Genomic DNA, 26,254 nt, shown 5'->3' with positions numbered 1-26,254 from the left:
CATTAAATAAATTTAAATGATAAATATGTACTGTACATAAATGTATAAATTCAGAAATAAAGGATATGTATTCGCCAATAATTCACTGGAAAATTGAACTCAAATTGCGCAATTTAGTCAAATGTATTTATTAATTACAGATGTATTCATTAAATTAATAAAAAATAATAATAAACTAGATGAGTAAAGTTTAGTGACAAACTTGTTGGCTTGACAAAGCCAGGTCTGAAGGTTTAAAATAATTCTAAACAGCTTTAAGTTGAAGGTTTTACTCAGAGAAAGTTAAAAACAAATGTTACTAGCACGTTTTAACACATTTCTAACATGTTGTAGCAATTTGCTAGCATGAACTAGTAGGTTCTTAGCATGATTAACATGTTGTTAGCATGAATTAGCATGTTGCTAGCATGTTTTAACAAGTTCCTAGCATGATTTAGCAGCTTGCTAGCATGAATTAGCATGTTGCTAGTCTTATAGTACAAGTCTTGACCTTCCTCAATGAAAGTCTATTGAAATTTTCATAGATTTGTTTAACAAAAATTGTAAGTCGGATCAGTTTGAAAAGATATAACAACCCAAGTCAGAACAGTCTGAAGGTCTGACCTGAGATTGGTGGTTGTAGCTTGAAATCATTTTGCCTCAGAAGAATAGGCTAACAATAAGTTTAAATAGTACATCAGTGTGTTGGCTTTGTCAAGCCAACATAATAATTATATTTATTTATTCTTACATTTATTTATTTATGTTTTTTTATTCATTTACAGTATTTATTATTGATTTTCCATTACATATTTATTTATTGACTAAAGTCCTCCATAAAAAAATGCTTTATACATAAAATAAGTACAAAAAGAAACGTTATAAGAGGAAGATAGCAGGAAAAAGGCCGATATAACAAACCAATGGTTTATAAATTAACTGCGTAAATTCGCTGAGCTTTATAATGTCTGTTGCTGATCCTAGCGCTGCTGTCTGCACTTTAATGCTAATCAAATAACAAAAGATCGCACACTATTCTTGACTAAATAACTTTTGTAACTTTAAAACTTTACCGATGTTTTATAAACTTTGTTGCGTCCGTTTTCATGCCAAACAAATCACCACAAAAGCTAAACAATACAGAGCACAAGAAGTGCGCATTAAACTCTCTCTCCATTGCATTATCATCAACATACAGCGAATTACTCAAAACACTTATTACAACTAACAGTTAACAAATACATCTTATGCCTTTTCGGGGATGCTTAATAAACTGACAAACTTTAAATCTGCAAAATAACTCTGAAGAACTGCGTGCACTCCTTGTCAGTCCGTAGATGAGAACAGCTGTCAAAATAAGAGTCCCGCCTTAGTAAAGGAGTGCAGATCTCATACATATTTAAACTTACAAAAAAATAAAAAATTAATAAATAAAACAAATTAACAAAATAAATTAACAAAATAAATTAACAAATAAAATGTTTACATAAACAAATTAGAAGATTAATCACAATTAAGTCTGTTACAATAAAGAAGGATTAATATGTATGTAATTTATACAGTGAAGAATGAGCAGTGCTATTTAACATTTGTTTACTTTATTTCTTTACCTCAAAACTTTTACCTCAAAACTTTTAAATCTACCTAAAAAGCACTGTTTATTTCATATGTATCTTTGATCTGTTGTCTTTATATAGGCCTGCTGAATATTAAATGGATCTAATCCATGTTCATTAAATATTTGATTATGCAGCAATAAACCTGCTAGTATATTTTAATGCAGGTGTTTTTTTAACTTTGCTTATTTAAAACATGATCAAAATACTAATCTATTTTGATGACAAAATTTCAAATAAGAGAGGAAGTGACAAATAATAATCAATAATGGCTGTATTGTTTATTGTTTGTTAATATCAGTATCGGCCCCAAAAAAATCATATCGGTGCATCCTTGAACATATCTTAACAGTCTCATAAATAAGATGTGAAATGTGAAACAACTATTTGTATTTTTAGGGGATGTACAGTTTTTTAGAGGTTTTGTGGATGGACTATATACAGTAACTGCACTGTGACACACACACACACACACTATCATACCTTCATTAACTCACATACACTCATTCACAAAGCTCACAAAGACGCACTGAGAAATGTCCTGCTGCGATTCAGTTAAAATAACTGTCAGAGAGAGGCGCCGTTACACAGACAGACAGGAGGCCCTTAACAGCTCAGGGGTCCATCAGACTGAGGCTGACACACACGCTGTCACACACGCTTTCAGAAACGTTTGAGCTGGGTTTGTGTCATGACTGATAGGAATAAAGTGAGAAGCTGAATTTTGGGAAATAAAGATGCTGAGATGGTGAAAGATAAAAGAAAGAGAAAGAAACAGCATGAGCGGTTTGAGTTAGAGACCATACAGCTGACTCACACACACACGTTTACTTAACTAAAGAAAGAAAACCATACATTTCTAGTGTTACATGTGGATTCATTTAAATAATAATACTAATATATATATATATTATTAATATTATTATACTCATTGAACATGTCAAATCAACAGCCCAAATTTTTATATTAGATTTTAACAGTTTTATTCCCAAAGTATGGCCAAGTAATCCCACACATACCTTCCTGACAGGTGGGTCCCAGCCAGGTGAGAGGACATGAGCAGTGACCTGTGCGCTGGTCACACTGGCCTCCATGTGCACACTGACACACGAAAGAACAGCCTGGACCATAAAACCTGCTGTCACACACTGAGAGAGAGAAGATGAAAGTTGAAGTTTGAAGTAAGAATTGTGAGAGTTTGCATTAAGATGTTTGTGTGTACCTTTCTCGCAGTGTTCTCCTGTCTTTCCCGGTGGACAGAGACACTGTCCAGTGGTCGGATCACAGGGCGCCCCATCACACTCACAAAGTTTTGCACAATCACGCCCAAAACGCCCAGCGTCACAACCTGTCATACAAACACACAGTCAGAGAGACCATCAAACTGCACATATGTGCATGCAGCTTAAAGGGTTAATTCACCCAAAAATGAAAATAATGTCATTTATTGCTCACCCTCATGTCGTTCTACACCTGTAAGACCTTCGTTTATCTGTCAAACACAAATGAAGATATTTTTGACGAAATCCGATGACTCTCAACTCTCAAGATCCATAAAGGTATTAAAAACATATTTGAATCAGTTCATGTGAGTTCAGTGGTTCTATATTAATATTATAAAGCGATATGAATACTTTTTGTGCGCCAAAGAAAACTAAAGGACTTTTCAACAATATCTATATAGGCCAAAACACTGCTTCGGAGCTTTATGAATCGAATCAGTGAATCAGAGCACCAAAGTCACGTGATTTCAGCAGTTTAGCTGTTTGATAGGAGATCCGAATCACTAATTCGAAACAAAAGATTCGTAAAGCTCTGAAGCAGTATTTTGAAATCAGTCCATATAGATATTGTTGAAAAGTCTTTTGTTTTTTGTCACACAAAAAGTCTTCTCGTTGCATTATAATATTAAGGTAGAACCACTGAACTCACATGAACCGTTTCAAATATGTTTTTAGTACTTTTATGGATCTTGAGAGTTTGAATGGCTTTGCTCTCAACAGAGGCCTCACTGTTGATGAAATCCCATCGGATTTCATCAACAATATCTTAATTTGTGTTCTGAAGATGAACGAAGGTCTTACGGGTGTAGAACAACATCAGGGTGAGTAATAAATGACATTAATTATTTTTGGGTGAACTAACCCTTTTAACAAATGTCTCAAAAGCATGGACGGCATCGGGATGTTCGTTAACAGTATTGCTGCAAAGGCATTTCCAACTTCTTTTTACTTCTAAGCAAAGAACAAAAAAGCACTTTGCCATGAATATATCATGGCCTTGAATCACATTTAGTCTCTTGTACATTACATGTGCATGAGTGCGAGCACAAACAATGAGTTGCTGGCTGCAGTTCACTTAACGGCCACCTGTGTCGCTAATAACAAAGGTTACTGAATTCAGAAACCCTTGTTATTAGTGATAATAGAAAGGACTCAAAAGCATGTGTCATAAAAGTAGTCGATATAAATCATACATATGATAGCTCTGCATGATGAACAGACATTATTTAAATCATTACTCACTAATAATCTTCCTTATCAGTGAGCTGTTAAACACTGTGTCAGTGAGTCAAAACAGAACCAGTGCTGGTTTTGTCAAATTGTAAAGAACCATATTCATTGAAAAGATCCAAAACAGACTCTCATGAAAGTGCAAAAAGAGCTTGAATGAATGTCAAGATTTTAACCCTTAAATGCATACCTCGGGTCTTTAGTGACCCGAGGTATGCATTTAAGCTATCCTCCTCCTCGTTCATTTTTTAAAGTTAGACATCAACCTTCTTGGTATTCCTTAATTCATTATAAAGAATATAACAACAAAAAAATCATAAAATTATAAAACAATGCCTAATTTTGTATTCATTTTTTTTTCTCTAAAAATTGTATAGGGTCGCTAACCACCCGAGGTGTGTATGAGTGTACGTATATTTTTTCTGCACAACAATAATTGAATCTTAGATGACGGAATAAGTACAATTCACCTTTATTCCACAAGGTGGTAATATCTGATACACAATGCTGAAGTGATGACTCATTCAGACAGAAAACGAAATAATGAGAGAAACATGAAATGGCTCAGCGATTTACTGCAGAGCAAGTACTGAACGCAATCAAATATGACTGTAACTGTTACTGGATGGATCTGGTGAAGCCGTTAGCGATCAAAATATTGATTTTGAAGATGTAGTTTTGTGGCCGATTGAGCAGTTTTTTGTAAGTCAGGGGTTTTCCAGTAAACAACAGATGGCTGTGAAAGACCAAGACCATTATTAAGAGGTCTGAAATTAATATGTCACTTGGAGGCTTCTTGCCTCTGGGGAGTGTTGATTGTCCTTGTTACAATGTTACATTTTGCCTATGATAAAGGTTTGACCATCAGTTGGCAGAATTCCACAATTAGGGAGCAAGGTAAAAGATGTATAACTTAGTTGTGGGAAAACCGGAGGGGTGAATTTTACCAGAGAATTATGTCACTTTTTTTGCAAAATAACAGATAAGAAAACTGTATAAGAACTGTGCCTTAGCCAGAGACAAATTCAGATGAACAGCTGGCATCACACTTTGTTGCTTGTCAATAAAGTTAAAGCTCCTGCAACCTGGAAATTCAACTGAGAGTTTTCTTTGAGAGTAGAACTGAAGGGACACTGAAACATCGAATTCAGTTCCACTAAAGAAAGTTAGTCATGAACTGTAGCTTTAATTCTCAGGTGAAGTATCCAGTCTAATTTCATGCTGATAATGTAAATATTTTAAAGTTGAGATAACTTACGTTTTTCACACTGTTCACCATGGTAACCTGGAGGACACACGCACTTTCCGGTCACGTGATCACACAGGTGCCTGTGTTTACAGTCACATGATTGTGCACAGAGCTTGCCAAAAAAGCCAGCAGGACATCCTGGAATATGGAACAATTTCATATGAAATTATATAATATCATATTTCTTGATCAGAAGAGCAGCAAACATGATTTATTCTAAAAGTAAAGATGATAAGTCTGTCACTCACTGTGTTGGCAGGCGGGACCGTAGTATCCAGACGGGCAAGAGCAGCATCCCGTAAAGCGATCACATGTTCCATTATTCTGACACACACACTCTTGCTCACAGTTCACACCATAGTAACCTGGGACACAAACTATCACATGCAAACAAAAGTATTAAGGTGAATTTATCATCTTGTGGCCAAAATTGAACACATTCTGAATTAAAAATCCAATTACACAGTTTAAAGTGTTCTCCTTTTTTTTCCTGTTTATTTTAGATTGCAATTCCATAGAACTAATTGCATTGTGTGCTTGTTCACCTTTTTCACAATGTTGTCCGGTCCAGCCCAGCCCACATCTACACGTCCCATTCACAGGGTCACACACTCCTCCGTTCGCACATGTACAGAAACTCCGACACTGAACTCCATAGCGCCCCCTAGGACATGCTGCATCGAGAAGAATTACACATTTATCAGCAATAATTTGACATAGCAAAAATACTAAAAAGCTGTGCATAAATATGAGATAAAAGTATTGTTTTGTTTCATAACGTAGAACCAACGTAGATACATCTGTATGTCTTGACTGGATCTGTACGCTCTGTGTTTCAGCAAAGTCACATGGATCTGTCTTCAATTTGAACCACATGAGGATGGTTTACCAAGCACTGATTAATCCTCATCCAGCACTAAATTATACTGTCAACACTTAATTTCCACTGTATATCTCATTTTAGCCTGAAACCATACTTATTCTTGTACAGCAAAAAAGAAAAAGCTTTGGCTTGTTGATCTTAATGAATCTATTTATTTTTTTTCCTGAGGTACAGTGCCCGACTGAAAAACTTTACAAAAAACACAATTGTCGACAATTTATCTTCATAAGTAAACAAAAGCACTATTCAATTGAGGATGTTACCTTTGTGTGTCACAGGAATACACAACCATTCAAGTGTTTGGGGTTTGTAAGATTTATTAAAGATACATTCTATATGTTTTTTTTTTTGCTCAAAATTAAAATTTAAATGAATCAATGCATCATCAATTCTTTTTCCAAAATGTGTATTTGTCTTACCCTGATTCACTATATGGTAAGCCTATTAAAGTGTTTATATTTTAGTCTGAGGGGATGGTTTTTCTGGGAAATTGCATACATTCATCACTCGCCTGTGTGCGTCTCGTCATATTCGTAAATTGTGAAAAGTTGCTCTGGCTGCGTTGATGTGTGTGTGGTGTGGGAGTGGCAGAGGTTAGTTGTCTCAATGCACAAGAAAGGTTGACGTGGAGCAGCTAAATCTTGAAACTCTGGGGAATCACCCATAAAAATACGTAGAACAGAGGAGAGTCTGTTTGCAAAAGAGTACTTGACAGAGCTTGTAATAAAACAAGAACCAACATCAGCTTGACTTTTCAAAGATGGCGAGAACAAAGGGATTTGAAATGTTGTAAAAGTGATGCGGAGATGGCGTTTTTATTACTCAACGGGTGATTAAAGGTGCCCTAGAATTAAAAATTGAATTTATCTTGGCACAGTTGAATAACAAGAGTTCAGTACATGGAAATGACATACAGTGAGTCTCAAACACTGTTGTTTCCTCCTTCTTATATAAATCTCATTTGTTTAAAAGACCTCAGATGAACAGGCGAATCTCAACATAACATCAACAGTCAGACTCATTAATATGTATGACCCCAATATTTGCATATGCCAGCTCATGTTCAAGCCATTACACAAGGGCAGAACGTCTGGATCTGTGCACAGCTGAATCATCAGACTAGGTAAGCAAGCAAGGACAATAGCGAAAAATGGCAGATGGAGCAATAATAACTGACATGATCCATGATTACATGATATTTTTAGTGATATTTGTAAATTGTCTTTCTAAATGTTTTGTTAGCATGTTGCTAATGTACTGTTAAATGTGGTTAAAGTTACCATCGTTTCTTACTGTATTCACGGAGACAAGACTGTCGTTATTTTCATTTTTTAAATACTTGCAGTCTGAATAATTCATAAACACACCTTCATTCTTTATAAATCTCTCCAACAGTGTGTAATGTTAGCTTTAGCCACAGAGCATCTAACTCATTCAGAATAAAATGTAAACATCCAAATAAATACCATACTTACGGGATTAGACATGTTGCATGACAAACACTTTGTAAAGATCCATTTTGAGGGTTATATTAGCTGTTTAAACTGTGTTTATGCTGGTTAAAGCAAGCGCGAGCTCCGTGGGCGTGGAGCGTGAGTATTTAAAGGGGCCGCAGCCTGAATCGGTGCATATTTAATGATGCCCCAAAATAGGCAGTGAAAAAGATGAATAAAAAAAAATCTATGGGGTATTTTGAGCTGAAACTTCACAGACACATTCAGGGGACACCTTAGACTTATATTACATCTTTTAAAAAGACGTTCTACGGCACCTTTAAGGTATTTTATTGAACAGATAAATTGCCATAAGTATCTCTCTAACAGAGTTCATTGTAAAGCATTATCTATTGTGAAGGGTCATTTCATTATGGTTGTTGCAGTGCTGTGCTGGAATTTATTTTCAAGATAGTACCATGTCTATTAATTCAGTATATCTACAGTAACATCATCAGCTAGTCAGCTTGAGATCCTTTCCATCTAAACTAGTTATGAGCAGTACGATAACCATATTCATCCACACAGTCACACAGAGCCGAAGCACAACCAAAAAAAAAGTTCTTCCGCTAGAGGGCCAAAAGTAATAGTGTACTTTAGTTTGTTCTGTTAATCATATACATAACATTATATCACATGTTCCACATCTAGAAAACAGAAACTCTACAGAGGTCCCAAATTCATACAGGATTCATTGTTATACTGTACCAGGACAAACATTCAGCAGACCTTCCCTTAAGCAAAACACCTCATCGTTTTATCTATTAACTATGTCCTGGTCCAGACGGAAACTTCCAGTAACAACAAGAGCACAGATGGCATTATTTTCAAATAAACTCTGAATTTCTCAATTACTACAATTATCCAAGGCCCTCTCATCCCTCAAAATGCATTTAAAGAACTAGCCACACATGCAATCACTCGATCACAAACAGCCACACACACGTGCACAAACACACACACGCCACACACAAGTTTACTTAAGCTCTAGATCATTAGTGCAATGGCAAAGTGGGTCTGATTTGGCAGCACAGCTAAAGAGCAATCATGTTTCTTTGGGTAATTTAGATTGGGAAAACAATAAGCCAATCGCTTTGATTCGCTTGCTTATTTATTTGTTTCCTCGCCAGCGGATCCGCCGACACGGAACATAGAGAACCAGCTACTTATAGTCATCTGTAAACATTAAACATGGGGAACGTAAGCAGTGGCACGTCTGTGAGACGCTCTGAGCCGGCGTTTTCAAGGAGGCTAAGAAAATCCCTCCTGGAAAGTCCCGTTCCATTTCAGCTGATGAGTGATGAAACACGAAGATTAGGAATCTGATCTCTCGCTTCTGTTCTTCAGGAAAGGGGCTGCTGCGTTCAAATTCCCTCACGCAGGAAACTGGAGAAATTTGTTAACTAAATATTGTAAATAAGCCCTGGGAGAAAATCAGGAGGAGGACAAATAGTTTCTACAAGTGCAAGACTGTGAGACGCAATATATTTCAGTGTTGTTTTGCTTATGAAGTCATCATAACACTTACGGCTTTCAGATTCTAACAAGATGTGGATGTTGTTGATTTGGGAGGGAGGGACCATGGATGGGTGAAGACAGGAAAAAAGAAATGAATGACTGGAAGGTTGGAGAAATTGGCAAGATAAGTGGAGGAAAAAAGCCAAATAAGTGGAAGGAAAAGGGGGGAAAAACAGAATAGTACAGCAATCCACCAGCGCTGTCGTTAAACAAAAAACTATTAAAACGATTAACTTTTTCTTCGCTAATTAAAATAAAACTGAAATAAAATAAAATATATATTAAATAACAAATGCTGCCTTGGCAGCTATCCTAAATAAAATAAGATGAAGTAATGCAATTACAATAGCTAAAACTGAAAAGAAAATAAATTAAACCTAAATAAAACTATTAAATAAAACTAATAAAAACAAAAAATGACTAAAACAAACTAAAATGAAAATACAAAAAATAACAGCTAACTCAAATAAAAATAAATAATATAATAATAAGTAAATAACACTGCTATCCACTGAGATATATACCTTGTTCGCAGGACGGTCCTGTTCTTCCAGGGGCGCAGTTACACCTCCCAGTCTCTGGGTGGCACTGTCCTCTCTCTCCACACAAACACACCTGAGCACAATCTCTCCCGTAGTGACCTGTGGGACAACCTAAGAGAGAAAGACGGATGTTATTAACTAGAAATGCAGAATGCAACAGAGCGGTCTCAACATGCATTTTTTAAAACTTTACACTTTCATAAGATGTTGAAAGGCAGCAAGATGATGTGCAATAGACGAAGATGTCCATCTGATGCGTGTTTACATAGATGATTAACCATAGCCACACCCATTCAGGTGATGGATTGAGCATCAGGTTCTTACTAGTGCTGCAGTTGGGTCCCAAGTATCCTGGCTGACAGAGGCAAGAGCCAATCCTGAAGTCACATCGGCCTCCATTGGCACATCTGCACCTCTTCTTACAGTAGGGGCCGTAGGTGCCCTCTCGACATCCTGTGAGGAGCAGGAAGGGGCAACATTGGAGTGTATCTTTGATATACACAGTCCGTTAGTAGTTGTCATTAATGTTAATTATGCATGTTCCGTTTAGTAGTGTTCTTGTAAATCACCCTGGAATTTGAAGTCTATAATTCCTGTATTCTAAATACAGGTAGATTTTAGTACACTTAAAAACAATGCATATGTGTGTGTATATATATAATATATATATATATATTAGTAATTATATGTAACTACACAACAATATACAGATACAATAAGTTCAAAAGTTAGGGGTCAGTAAGATTTTTAAAAGTCCCTTTGCAGTTAATAATTTTATGTCTTAAAACTCATCGATAACCAAAATGACATATTTCAACATTTTCTGTGAAAATAATGCCTTAAAATAGCTTGAATGTAACTCTACACCCTTGCTTCGTTTAGTATACACGGATCCATGAATATGCAAAATAGCCCCGCCTCCACTCAATCACACCAACTCAGACTATCTGATCCACTCAATCAACTTTAGTAATGGCAAGTAGAAATATTGGTTTAATTCAGATAAATATTTGAACCAGAAACCGATTCAGAATAAGTGGAAGAGTGAAATATACAGGGTCGTCTGCAAGTCATTCTATCAGAATGGTAATGCGTTTTATGTATTATCTCTACAACGTCGGACACAACAGCAGTGTCGGGAGTAACGCATTACAAGTAACTTGAGTTACATATTCAGATTACTTTTTAACTAGTAAAATAATGCATTACTTTTCCCATTTACAACAAAATATCCAAGTTACTTTTTCAAATAAGTAATGCAAGTTACTTTTTCACATTTAGTGACTGACAGCTCTCCTGTCCCCATGTTGAGAGAAATAAAGTGCAGAGATATTGTGTGCGATGTGTGAAATTGATGGTTATTGTAGTTCTAGACTAAATGTGAACATGCATTTACTCATCTCACTTGCACGAAAACGATCAGTATTCCTCAAAATGAATAAAAACAGTGAAATGCAATCTTAGAATTTTACACAAACCTGTAATAATTAACTATATTAAATTACACAAATATACTTTATGTATTTAAATTCACTTTATTAACCAGAATGTCCTCCAAAAAAACTATTTTTCAAGCACCTTATTATGACCTATATTTACGTTTTAAAGTCATGCGCCCTCTAGCTGGAGTGAAAATAATGACAGTGTCGTGTTCTGTCTGTCGTCATGAAATGACGTATGACCGTCGTTACCAATCAAAATGCGTGTTCATTTAAATGCAATGGGTCTCATTCATGAAACATGAGCAGAACGAATTTTTGTGTAAATTGTGTGTAAAGTGGTTCTGGCATAAATTTTCGGATTCATTAAAACGTTTGTATTTTCCAAATGTTAGTTGGTACGAAAGAAATCTACACCTGCTCCCAGCCACGCGTAAATAGTGTGTTTAACATCCGAACGTTTTGCTCATTAATAAGGCTGCATTTTAATTCCCCTTAATAAGGTACATATTTACACAGCATTTTGAAAAAATATTATATATAGTAATTACATACGTTTTTTCTTTTTACTTTTATTGTGAGAGCCAGTAATAGCATCTGCAAACGGAGCACTTTAATCAAATAATTAATTGATTTCAATAGGGCTGGGCAAACTAATGGCCCCAAATGGCCAAAATCCTTCGTTTGGTGTCATAATATGATGCCCATATATAGTATCAGTCGGATTTAATGGGCGGGATTTATGGTAATTGAGAATGAGCGTGCACACTCGTCCCATTTACGACTGATTGGAATTCATTAACACACACACACATTTCACTATCACTTCTGACGTTTATGAAGTATTTGTGAATCAGCAGAAGAGTTTTCGGGAAAGTCTCTTTACGCGCAAATCACTCACATATTTACTTGTATATTTACCAATGTTTCATGAATGAGACCCAATGTGTGGACTTTTCCATTTAGCAAAACAATTTTTTTTTATTAACGACTTTTATTAATGACTTTTATTAACATATATCATTCATATTAACTTTTTATTTACTGTCATTTTTTAATCAATTTAATATGTCCTTGCTGAATAAAAGTATTAATTTCTTATAAAAAAAACCTTTATAACTCCAAACTTTTGAATGGTAGTGTATATGATTATATAACATTTTTCTATTAGCTCGCATTGTTGATGAGCTGTGGGTTGGTTGAACAACTATGAACAAAACTGTATTATGTCAAACAGTAGAGATTTGCAGAAAATGTCTTACTGAGATGACAGCGGTTGCCATAGTAACCAGGTAGACAGCTGCATTTCCCAGTGACGCGATGACAGCTGTACTGATCTCCAGAACACGTGCACACTTGAGAACAGTTCAGGCCGAATCTGCCCTGAGGACACACTGAGAAAGAGAGAGCGTTAGAAAATGACACAAAACATACAGAGATGAATTTAAGAGCATGTGTGAATTTTCCACAGAAATGTCCAGTTGTCTAGACACATTCCTGAAAAGGCATCAGGTCTCAGACAGGAAGGAGATATGATATGATATGAAGGGGGAGGCTAGACATTTCACGTAACGTCATTCAAACATGCTTACATTCATACACTTTCACATACGTCCAGAGTATCTGACAGAAGACAGGCCTTATGAATGTGTTTGTGGGTATGCGTCCATTACATAGCATTACCACACAAATGCATATCACACACACTGAAACAAGATTATATGGAAAATACATATATTTAAATAGAAATATTCATGGCTGAACAGTAAGGATTTTTTCTAATGGCATAGTCGGATCAGTGCTTTAGATCTGATAAATAAATTTTTGCCAACAAATTTTTGGCATGGTTGGATGGATGGACCTTTTTTGTTATTGTTTTTTTATAAAATTATGTTGGCATATTTTAAAAAAAGTGTATAATATATATATATATATATATATATATATATATATATATATATATATATACACACATACATATACAGTTCTCAGCGTAAATGGGTACACCCCCTTTGAAAAGTAACATTGTAAACAAAATCTCAATGAACAAAAAAACTATTTCCAAAATGTTGACAAGACTAAGTTTAACTTATAACACGAAAGTAAGGTTGATAATTTAACTTAGATTACACATTTTTCAGTTTTACTCAAATTAGGGTGATGCAAAAATGAGAACACCCCACAAAAAAAACTACTACATCCAGAACTTTGTATGGCCTCCATGATTTTTAATGACAGCACCAAATCTTCTAGGCATGGAATGAACAAGTTGGTGACATTTTGCAACATCTATCTTTTTCCATTCTTCAAGAATGACCTCTTTTAGAGACTGGATGCTGGATGGAGAGTGATGCTCAACTTATCTCTTCAGAATTCCCCATAGGTGTTCGAATGGGATCAGATCAGGAGCCACTGAATCACTTTCACCCTGTTCTTCTTCAGAAATCCAACAGTGGCCTTAGATGTGCTTTTAGGATCATTTTCATGTTGGAAAAGTGCACGACGACCAAGGGCACGGAGTGATGGTAGCATCTTCTGTTCCAGTATAGAGCAGTACATCTGTGAATTCATGATGCCATCAATGAAATGCAGCTCCCGACACCAGCAGCTCTCATGCAGCCCCGCATAAGGACACTGACACCACCATGTTTCACTGTAGGCACCATGCATTTTTCACCTTTGCGACGCCATACAGTTTTGAAGCCATCAGCTCCAAAAACATTTATCTTGGTCTCGTCACTCCAGAGTATAGAGACCCAGTAGTCTTCATCTTTGTCAGCATGGGCCCTGGAAAACTCTAGGTGGGCTTTTTTGTGCCTGGGCTTTAGGAGAGGCTTCTTTCATGGACGGCACCCATGCATGCCATTCCTCTGCAGTGTACGCCGTATTGTGTCACAGGAAATAGTCACCCCAGTTTGGCTTTCTACTTCTTTAGATAACTGCAGTGAACTTTCATGCCGATTTTCTTCAACCCTTCTCATCAGAAGACGCTCCTGTCGAGGTGTTAACTTCTGTGGACGACCTGGACCATCTTTTTAAATTTTTTGTACTTTTGCTACAGTATTCTGACTGATAAGTAAAGCTTTGTTGATCTTCTTGTAGCCTTCACCTTTCTAGTGTAAAGAAATTATTTTCTTTCTCAGGTCTTGTGACGTTTCTCTTCCATGTGGTGCCATTGCTGACAGCATGAAATGGGAAGGGGTTTTAACACCTTTTTATAGTCAACTGTCTGCTGGACACCTGTGTAATGAATAATTAGACTCACCTGTGGTTGAATTCTTGTTAAATTAGACATTTGTAGTCTAAAATTTCCAGAGACTTTCAGTGGGGTGTACTCATTTTTGCATCACCCTAATTTGAGTAAAACTGAACATTTTGTTCTCTAAGTTATATTATTAACTTTACTTTCATGTTATAAGTTAAACAGATGTTATATAAAACTTAGTCTTATCAACATTTTGGAAATTGTTTTTGTGTTCATTTACATATTGTTTGAAATGTTACTTTTCTTATATATCCCTTATATCTTATATCATATATCTTTTATTTATATATATATAAAAATTTCAGACAGCACTTTTTGCATCTGAAGTCTTCAATTATACACATATACACAGTGCTCAGTGTAAATGAGTACACAAAAACAATGTTTTGTTATTTTACACAGCCAAATAATGTTGCCATATTTTAATATAAATAAATATATGATAAATAGTATTTGCATAATATACGTACATACACTATATATAGCACAGTAACTTTCAATCTTATCTCAAAAAATAAATGTTTAAGTTTCCAAGACATAGCAACACATGTACATGGTCAACAAACATAGCATGTGGTGACAACGCAGTACTGGCCCCAACTGACAAAAGACAGGTCTGTCAACTGGCCTGAAAGTCTCTCACACCGGCCTCAGGTCATTGAATGATCCTTACTGTCCTTACTGTTACTATAAGTGTGTGTGTGTGTGTGTGTGTGTGTGTGTGTATTTACCCCACTGGCATGTGTAAGAGATAAGCTCAGACTCCAGACTAAAGAGAATAATTAGACTGTTGTCATTAGCCATGTCTACTGCAGTGTGTGTGTGTGTGTGTGTATGCGCGTTCATGTCTGTTCCAGACTTCTTATCCTTACACAGACAAAACAAAGCCTGCTGTTTGAGTTGGCCGCTCAGCACTAACCTTTATCAGATGTCTCACATCCACAGAGAGAGAAAAAGAGAGAGTGAGAGAGATGGGCGGGTGTTGAAAGAGTCGGGGAGCAAAACCCCAGCGTGTGTAATGAGAGGTCGAAGTTTGTGTGGGGCTGTTTGTATGTCTTTTTAGCGTAGATTTGAATGCAACAAAGAGTTGCTGTGAATTAAAAAATTAGTGTTAGTCTTTTACTCCCTTCGTTTTGATTAAGCTGGTCAGATGAATGGATGTATAAATGGAGAGATCACTGATTCTTCAGTACCTCAACAAAACAGGCAATATTTTCAGACACTGTGTTTGAGTACAATTCACCTGCTGCTTCTTTTTTTCAGAACATTTGTGTCATTATAAATATTAGCAAATCTAGCACTAAATTAATAACTGAGACTACAATATAATTTTAGATTTATGTCTAAAATCTTGCATTTCACACATGTATTTAATACAGCAGCCATTTAATTTGCTACAGTAATTAGACCTACATAAATGGAGGGAAATTAAAAAACTATATATATATATATTCTTTACCATTTTTGACAGAAAATATACAGTAAATAAGCACAATTGCATTACACAATTGCATTACCGACTAACTGTAATATAAAAATAATAATAACAATATGAAGCAGCACTAGTTTTAACTTTGAAAATAATAATAAATGTTTCTTGAGCACCAAATCATCATATTAGAATGATTTCTGAAGGATCATGTGACACTGAAGACTGGAGTAACGATGCTGAAAATTCAGCTTTGATCACAGAAATAAATTACATTTTAAAATATATTCAAATGGAAAACAGTTATTTTACATTACAATGATATTTTACAATATTACAGATTTTACTGTATTTTTTTTATCAAATAAATGCAGCCTTGATGAACATAAGAGACTGTTTAATATATACTAGTCTATAAAGTACTGAGTTACAGTCTTACAGGTAGATTTAAAAGTAGAAGTAGTTGCTATTTTAAAAGCTGTCTTAAGAATCAGTGGGATGTATGAAATACTCGTCTCACAGCTGTTCCCAGTGTACCCTGCAGGACATCCACATCTGCCCGTCACATGATCACAGGCCATGCCCACTGGACAGATGCATCTTTGCTCACAGTTTCTACCAAACCATCCAGATGCACAGGCTATACACACAACATACAGACAGTGAGAGAGAAAGTAGATGGATTGCAGAGTGAGCGGCCCGCGTTCACCCATGTGAACATTCCAGTGTGTAATGGAGACAGAATACAGTAATTTGTGTGATGACATGTGAATCGCGGCTATCAGTGCTTACAAACTCCTCACTATAAATCACCATAATCACTTACATCTTACTAACTACAGCCAAATAAAGCACTCTTGAGTGAGTCTGTGAGAGAGAGACAGATGTGTTTATGAGTATATAGGGTCTTGGGGTATTGAAGCATGTGCGTAAAGACTGTGTATTTGTGTACATATTCAACAATAATACATTAAATATGAGTTTTAGATTTGTGTGTGTGTGTGTGGTATTTCGAACATTATAGGGACCAGATCGATAGTAATACCAGTAATTTTTGACCTTTTGGGGACTTTTTTTGGGCCGGATGAGGAAAACAGCTTAAAAAACATTTTTTGAAAATGTAAAAATGGGTAGGTTTAGGGATGGGGTTAAGGGCAGGGGATAGAATATACAGTTTGTACAGCATAAAAATCATTATGTCTATGGAAAATCCCCATATAACATGAAAACCCAACATATGTGTGTGTTTGTGTGCGTGTTTTAACTCACTCTGTTGGCAGTTGGTTCCTGTCCACCCAGGTGTGCACTGGCACTGGCCACTCACTGGGTCACATGACCCTCCATTGTGACAGTCACATGACTGACTGCAGTTGGGACCAAATGTACCCGCTGGACAAGCTACAATACAAACACATGAAACAAACCAAACTTTTAAAAACGTTTGTATGTTTTCATTCACTCATATATATATATATATATATATATATACATATATATAATATATTCAGTGAAGAAACAGATGTTCTATTCTAGATGTTCCAAATACAGCAAATGTAAACTATTAGTATGTTGATTTAAATAGATATGTCACAGAACTATTTATTTTTATTCATATTCACATTTGATTGTAAATCAGCTACTAATACACTACAGTTCAAAAGTTTAGGGTTGATAAGATTTATCATCTCTTATACTCACCAAGGCTGCATTTATTTAATAAAAAAATACAGTAAAAACAGCAATATTATGAAATATTATTACAATTTAAAATAACTGATTTCTATTTGAATATATTTTAAAATGTAATTTATTTCTGTGATGGTAAAGCTGTATTTTCAGCATCATTACTCCAGTTTTCAGTGTCACATGATCCTTCAGAAATCATTGAAAAATCAAAAATAAAAGTTCAAAGGAACAGCATTTACTTGCAACATAAAACATTGCATCTTTGCTGAATAAAAGAAAAAACTAACATTAAACTTCTCGTCTTTTTAACAGCTGCAAGTAATGATTATTTTGATAATTGATCACTGTCGATTATTTTTTCGATTAATCGGTTAATTGGATGAAAAGTCTTAAAATTATTATTCGTTAAGAAAAAATTGAATCTTAATTTTAATTTTAGTATTACTATTATTACTATTATTTTTACTGTTGCTATTATTATTGATACAAATGTTGTTGTTATTATTATTATTATTATTGATTTTACATTTTCCGTCAACAGATATTATCATCACCATCTTTAGTATTAGTACCACTACTGTTATTATTATCATTATCAATGTTATCTATTATTATTGATATAACTATTGCCGTCAACACAACTTATCATCACCATCTTTAGTATCATTATTGTTATTATTACTGTTATTATTATTACTGTTGCTGTCACCTCAAAATATTATCATTATTATCATACATACTATTACTATTTAAATACTTCTACTATTACTACTGTTATTTGTAATTTTTGCTTATTTTTCATTGCTGTTGGTATCACTGCTGTTTTATTGTTGTTTTTTGTGTTTTGTTGTTGTGTTTTGTGTTCACCCTATGTTGTAAGTTTTGCACTCCTAATAAAAAAAAATCAATCCATTATTTTAAACAATGTTATTCCACATCCTGCCCAATGATGTCCAAAACAATGTGTAATATAAAGCAAATATAGTGAATGTATCTATGTAGTTTATGCTGTACATTATAAACAAAAAAGGGTTAAAATAGAAAGATTACATTCTAAACCTAAAAACAACTGACTGCTTACTATTTTTAAAGCAGACATTAAAGATGAACCTCTGATTCGAAACAAAAGATTCGTAAAGCTTCATGAAGCAGTGTTTTGAAATCACCCATCACTAGATATTGTTGAATAAAGTCATTATTTAGTTTTTTTGGCGCACAAAAAGTTCTCGTCGCTTCATAACATTAAGGTTGAACCACTGTAGTCACATGAACTGTTTTAAATATGTTTTTAGTAGCTTTCTGGACACTGAAAGTGTTAATTAACTTGCTGGCAATGAAGGCCTCAATGAGCCATCGGATTTTATCAAAAATATCTTAATTTGTGTTCTGAAGATGAACGAAGGTCTTACGGATCTGGAACGACATGAGGGTGAGTAATTAATGACAGAATTTTTGGGTGAACTAAACCTTTAAAAAGACTAAATTAAACATTATTATAAACAAAAAAAGAAAAGTAAAAAACTTGTACGAGGTATGAAGAACACACTACTTTATAAACACTTAATTTGATGCCTATCAGTGAGTTGTATATAGCCTGAACACACTTGCTTTAGCAGACACAACTGGCATGACATTACGTTACTGCGAAACTAAAAAATAATAATAAACTAAAAAAAGCAGATGCAAATCTAAATAATGATTTACGATTTGCACTCTTTTAAAAGAGGGCCACAAAACTAACTAATAACATCACTCGTCTCCAGAGAGGTTTCATCACAGTCGAGATTGCCCTGCAAAACATGTCATGGGAAAGCCAGACGTAAAAATAAAACATCTGAGAGAGGGATCTTTAACACAAACCTCACTTCATTAAAAAGAGAGGGAGAGTGAAAGAGAAAGAGAGATAAATCTTTATTGGGCCCCTGATCTATTAAACTACTGACGGGAGATCGCATGAGAAGACGGATGGTACTAAACCAATGTGCCGCAGAACTCTCTTAAAAAAAGCATCTTACCCTAATAAAATACTGACAGACACACAAGCGGAACACTTCTAAAAAGCATCACAGTAAACACAAACATACACAGATGAGACATTTTTAAAAGCATCCTATGGCGATTAAAAACATGGATGCATTTAACCTTTCTGCAGCCCTACGGGAAGCTTTACCCTCTCTTTATACACACACACACACACACACACACACGCATGCACACGCACTTTAAAAACTGCATCGACTGCCTCTGCGAGCTGATAAACTGTGTTTGGATGAGCGATCCAGGGTAGGGTTATTTCAGTGCGAGGATGCGGCGTTCAGCCGGAGATGAGCCTCCAATCACACCCCGTTTTAATGATGTGGGCGGCTTACCCAGAATGCATTGCGGCGGTGCCCAGCCAGGGGTGCAGCGGCAGGCGCCTGTGATGTGGTGACACTGGGCCTCATTCCCGCACTGGCACATCTGCGCACAGTCCTGCCCGTAAAACCCAACAGGACATCCTATGGAGGAGAGGAGATTTGAGTCAGCAGCGTCTGTGTGTGTGTTATAATGTGCGGTACATCATTGGAAAGTCATGCTCACAGATCCCCCCCAGAGGCAACAAAGAGCCAACAGAGTGTCAGCATTCTGATTCGATTATAATTAGGTTACTGTTTTACTAGTATCCATGTGGACGTATCCATTTTTCATCCCTTCGTCCTGCTCATCTCTCTTTTTCATGTCTCATTACCTACCGAATGCTCAGCGTGTGAATTGCTCTCATCAGCATTGATTGCATGATCTCATTCGCCACATGTGCGGCACATCCTCACCACAACAAAGTCAACGTGTGTGTGAGGAAGACAGATAGACAGACATTTCTAGGAAACTAGAACACCTGCTGAGCACACAGGTTCACTGTCTGGGTACGGAAATATGCCTCCTGTGCAAATATTCCCTGAACTGCTATTTTTTCCACAGGTTTTCATCACACTTCATGCAAAAGTCCCATAAAAAAAATGTAGTGCACCTGGCCAAAATGGGGTTTAAAGGGTTAGTTCACCCAAAAATAAAAATTATGTCATTAATTATTCACCCTCATGTCGTTCCAAACCTGTGAGACCAGTTCCAAATTAAGATATTTTTGATGAAATCTGAGAGGCTTTTTATCTCCCATAGAATGCAATGAAATTACCACATTCAAGGTCCAGAAAGCTACTTAAGACATTGTTAAAATAGTGACTACAGTGGTTCAACCTTAAATGTTATGAAGCAACAAGAATACTTTTTGCGCGCAAAAACAAAACAAAACAAAAATGACAAATTTTCCTCTTCCCTGTCAGTCTCCTATGCTGTTGACGCAGTGAACAAGTGCAGAGCTTCCGTGTTTTCTGTTCAAGTGAGCAGCACTACGTATGAAAAATTGTTGAATAAAGTTGTTATTTTTTCTTTGTTTTTGTGCACAAAGTATTCTCATCGCTTCATAACATTGAGGTGGAACCACTGTAGTCACACTGACTATTTTAACCATGTTTTTACTACTTTTCTGGACCTTAAATGTGGTAATTTTGTTGCTTCCTATGGGAGATTAAAAAAAACGGATTTCATCAAAAATATCTTAATTTGGGTTCCGAAGATGAACGAAGATTATGCGGGTTTGACAGAAATGTAATTTTTGGGTGAACTAGCCCTTTAATGCTTTAAAGGTGCCGTAGAACGTTTTTTTTAAAAGATGTAATATAAGTCCAAGGTGTCCCCTGAATGTGTCTGTGAAGTTTCAGCTCAAAATACCCCATAGATTTTTTTTAATTAATTTTTTTAACTGCCTATTTTGGGGCATCATTAACTATGCACCGATTCAGGGGCTGCTGGCCCTTTAAATCTTGTGCTCCCTGCCCATCGAGCTCGCGACTCTATAATACAGTGCATTTACATGGTTCACACAGCTAATATAACCCTCAAATGGATCTTTACAAAATGTTCGTCATGCATACTGCATGCATGCTTCGGGTCATGTGAGTATTGTATTTATTTGGATGTTTACATTTGATTCTGAATGAGTTTGATGCTCCGTGGCTAAAGCTAACATTACACACTGTTGGAGAGATTTATAAAGAATGAAGTTGTGTTTATGAATTATACAGACTGCGAGTGTTTAATAATGAAAATAACGACAGTCTTGTCTCCGTGAATACAGTAAGAAACGATGGTAACTTTAACCACATTTAACAGTACATTAGCAACATGCTAACGAAACATTTAGAAAGACAATTTACAAATATCACTAAAAATATCATGTTATCATGGATCATGTCAGTTATTATTGCTCCATCTGCCATTTTTCGCCATTGTCCTTGCTTGCTTACCTAGTCTGATGATTCAGCTGTGCACACCAGACATCCTGCCGTTGTGTAATGCCTCGATCATGGGCTGGCATATGGAAATATTGGGGGCGTACATATTAATGATCCCGACTGTTACGTAACAGAGATTCGCCTGTTCTTCGGAGGTCTTTTAAACAAATGAGATTTATATAAGAAGGAGGAATCAATGGAGTTTGAGACTCACTGTATGTCATTTCCATGTACTGAACTCTTGTTATTCAACTATGCCAAGATAAATTCAATTTTTGAATCTAGGGCACCTTTAATGGAGCAGTTTCTTGGCCAGGGTTTCTCAAAATAAAATAAAATAAAATAAAATAAAATAAAATAAAATAAAATAAAATAAAATAAAATAAAATAAAATAAAATAAAATAATAAAAAAGTTAATTTAGTTATTCTAAAAAAAATATTCAACAAGACAAAAAACTTTGCACAGATTCCACTCTACTGCCTTTCATTCACACACACACTCACACAAGCAAATGAAATCACAATCCCCCTGTATGAACACAAGTGTAGACAGACATCCATACAATCGTGGCGCATATGGCTCGCAGACACACGCGATCACAAAAGATCGGTCTTGTACTCCATCAGCCTGATAAGATCTTGTAAAGCGCGTGTGCGTGAGTGTGTAACGGCAGCGGATGGTTGTGATCGGGCTGCAGCCGGTAAAATGTGTTTCACGGCTGAGGCCCTCAGAGATGGAGACCGATGATAGCACTCAAGAGCTCGCTAAAGACCCGCCACATGTGTGTGCGAGTCTGCTGTTATTCAGTCGGTTTGTATGATTAAGAAGCATGGAAGACATCTGAGCCTATGGAACATGAGTGGAACTGCTGGCTACATCCAGATGAACTACCGAGTTGAAAACGTCCCAAAACGGACGGGTGGAATTGTGGGCCTACGGAGACTTGATCTCTGTAGTCAGGGCCTGATTTATTAAAGATGAAATCCGTGAATGTAAAAGTCCACTATAAACCAAAACAATCTGCTTTTATGCGTCTAAATCTATGATGGTGGAGTTGATACAGATGGAGATGGAACACTAATGGTCTTAAAGACCTGGTTTTGCCCTGTCTAAATCTCCTTTGTTGGCTTTCAATTGATTTTAGACAGGTCTACTATTTTCTCCTGCTGTACAGAATCTAGATCCATTCTGTGCCCTGGTCATATGAATCATAGTTCGCTGCACCTTCAACCACATCACATGGATACAAGAAGTTATTTGGGCTTACGTCCTTTCTCTACAGACTTTTTGAGATTTAAAAGAGTCATTTGTTTGTGAATCAGACTACACTGATTGAGCTGTATGTTATTGAGTCACTTAAAAAAGAACAGGTTTAAAAGAGTCATTTGTTCGTGAATCAGACTACACTGATTGAGCTGTATGTTTCTGATTCACATAAAAAGAACAGGTTTAAAAGAGTCATTTGTTCGTGAATCAGACTACACTGATTGAGCTGTATGTTTCTGATTCACTAAAAAAGAACAGGTTTAAAAGAGTCATTTGTTCATGAATCAGACTACACAGATTGAGCTGTATGTTTCTGATTCACTAAAAAAGAACAGGTTTAAAAGAGTCATTTCTTCGTGAATCAGACTACACTGATTGAGCTGTATGTTTCTGATTCACTAAAAAAGAACAGGTTTAAAAGAGTCATTTGTTCGTGAATCAGACTACACTGATTGAGCTTTATGTTTTTGATTCACTAAAAAAGAACAAGTTTAAAAGAGTCATTTGTTTGTGAATCAGACTACACTGATTGAGCTGTATGTTATTGAGTCACTTAAAAAAGAACAGGTTTAAAAGAGTCATTTGTTCGTGAATCAGACTACACTGATTGAGCTGTATGTTTCTGATTCACTAAAAAAGAACAGGTTTAAAAGAGTCATTTGTTCGTGAATCAGACTACACTGATTGAGCTGTATGTTTCTGATTCACTAAAAAAGAACAGGTTTAAAGGAGTCATTTGTTCATGAATCAGACTACACAGATTGAGCTGTATGTTTCTGATTCACTAAAAAAGAACAGGTTTAAAAGAGTCATTTGTTCGTGAATCAGACTACACTGATTGAGCTGTATGTTTCTGATTCACTAAAAAAGAACAGGTTTAAAAGAGTCATTTGTTCGTGAATCAGACTACACTGATTGAGCTTTATGTTTTTGATTCACTAAAAAAGAACAGGTTTAAAAGAGTCATTTGTTTGTGAATCAGACTACACTGATTGAGCTGTATGTGCTTGATTCACTAAAAAGTACCGGTTAAAAAGAGTAATTTCTTTGTGAATAGGACTACACCAGTTTTGCTACATATTTTCGATCCATTAAAAAATAACTAGTTTAAAAGTGTCATTTGCTCATGAATCACACTACACTGGTTGCACTATATGTTTTTTATTCTCTAAAAAAGGATTGGCTCGATTCGTGAATCATTGTGCCTTGTATATTTGGAAAAATGGAATGTAATTGATTCCTGTTTGCTCATTGAAACAATCATCACACACAGTTGAGCAACACAGAAACACACAAACAACGTTTTCATAATGTGTCATAATGAAATCAATGCAGGAAACTAAAATCGTAAGTTTAAAAACATCTACAGGATGTTACTAGATGATCTGGTTTAAATAGTCATTTGTTCATGAATCAGACTACACTGGTTGAGATTCACTAAAATGTGTTCATATGAGTCATTCATATCAGTTCATATGAGTCGTTATTTCTTTCATTCCGAGGACAACTCAATAGTTGTTTTCTTGGCATTATTTTGAGGTACAAATCTTTTATCTCACCACATTCAATATAGGCTGCAAACTCTGCCATAGATTCAGTGGTAGGCTGTGCGGTGCTGAAAACCAGTGCAAAAACAAATGCATGGAACCCTTTAAGGTATGAGCCCGTTTGCCTGTCTGGCATCTTGTATGTGTGAGTGTGTTTTACATGTGGTGGGGTTTTGCTTTTTTTTTTTCAGCTAAGATAGGAGTCGGAGTCTATGTTTGGCACTGTGTGTATGTCTGTGCATTGTGGTTTCCTCATAAAGTGCACCAGCTGGATGTGGCTGTCTCATTAAGCAGAGGATGCTGTCATGGATCCAGCAGGGTGTGTCTGTGTGTGTATGTTTGTGAGATGTTTTGTCAGTTGCTCAGATTAACCACTAGAAGGCAGAAACGACAGGTCATGGAGGACAAAGCCTTCTTACCTGCTTCTAGCTCTTATTAACTAGATATTTTGAAACATGTGATTTTAGTTTCCAGCATTGATGTCATTATGACACACTAAACAAACTAAACTGTGTGTGATGAGTGAGTGTTTCAATGAGCGTACGGGAATCAAAAACATTCCATTTTACACACAGACACACACTCAGATTGCATGATGGGTGGGTTGCCCTCTAAGACTGATTGAGACTTCCTGTTTCTCTGGTGAAGAAGAGGCCCCAGTGCATTAGGGGTATGAAAACACTCTTTACGGTGGAGAAAGATAAATGGCCAGGAAAATACAAAATAATATGCATTGACAATCATTATACTGACAACTCTGCTGATTACGTAAATGTGATATGTGTGGTTTGTATATGTAAATCTTTCTGAATTTGAATGCATTTGTTTGTTACTCACTCTTTTCACAATGTGATCCCACCCAGCCGGCGGTACAGATACAAGCTCCGCTGACGTGGTCACATTCGGCTCCATTCTCACACTCACACACTCGGTTACACTCGGCTCCATACTGGCCCTCCGGACACTCTGACACAAAGCATCAATAGAAATGCAGATTTAGGACACAAGAACAGAACTTACATAAGTGAAAATTATGTATTCACTATGGCTGTGTTCAGACTAGCTCAGTACTTCAGTCATGTTATTAACTAAATCTAAAACTTAATTTCAAAAACTTGAAGATAACAAAAAACTATTAATTGAAAAAAGCACATCAAATTGCTCAAACTTAAACTAAGGGTCTCACACTTTATTTTAGGGTTCTAAAATAATTCTCACTATTAACTATGACTTTTGCCTCAAACTCCTAATTGCTGTTTATTAATAGTTAATAAGGTAGTTGTTAAATTGGGTAGGATTAAGGGATGTAGAATATGGTCATGCAGAATAAGGCATTAATATGTGCTTTATAAGTACTAATAAACAGCCAATATCCTAGTATTATACTGTACATGCCAATGAGCAACTAGTTCATAGCCAGAATTGGACCCTAAACTAAAGTGTTACTAAACTAAGATTAAAATGAGAGCTGTACAGGTGCTGGTCATATAATTAGA

The 26,254-nt window shown here is 35.9% G+C and overlaps 1 protein-coding gene across 2 annotated transcripts in view; it reads right to left on the bottom strand.

Annotated features, from left to right (window-relative positions):
- The window catches only part of egfem1 (EGF-like and EMI domain containing 1), an 85,693-nt gene that overhangs the window by 1,532 nt on the left and 57,907 nt on the right, over positions 1-26,254 (bottom strand). For both annotated transcript variants that reach the window (XM_067365191.1, XM_067365192.1), the window contains 11 exons: positions 25,596-25,724; positions 19,982-20,110; positions 17,196-17,324; positions 12,495-12,626; positions 10,118-10,246; positions 9,776-9,904; positions 5,903-6,031; positions 5,606-5,734; positions 5,367-5,495; positions 2,818-2,943; positions 2,615-2,743 (listed from right to left, as the gene is read on the bottom strand). In XM_067365191.1, the coding sequence (XP_067221292.1) occupies positions 2,615-2,743; positions 2,818-2,943; positions 5,367-5,495; positions 5,606-5,734; positions 5,903-6,031; positions 9,776-9,904; positions 10,118-10,246; positions 12,495-12,626; positions 17,196-17,324; positions 19,982-20,110; positions 25,596-25,724 (1,419 nt within the window). The remainder of the gene's footprint in view (positions 1-2,614; positions 2,744-2,817; positions 2,944-5,366; positions 5,496-5,605; positions 5,735-5,902; positions 6,032-9,775; positions 9,905-10,117; positions 10,247-12,494; positions 12,627-17,195; positions 17,325-19,981; positions 20,111-25,595; positions 25,725-26,254) is intronic.

This window comes from Chanodichthys erythropterus, chromosome 17 (genome assembly GCF_024489055.1).
Source record: "Chanodichthys erythropterus isolate Z2021 chromosome 17, ASM2448905v1, whole genome shotgun sequence".
NCBI lineage: Eukaryota > Metazoa > Chordata > Actinopteri > Cypriniformes > Xenocyprididae > Chanodichthys > Chanodichthys erythropterus.
This window is presented reverse-complemented; position numbering and strand designations above follow the sequence as displayed.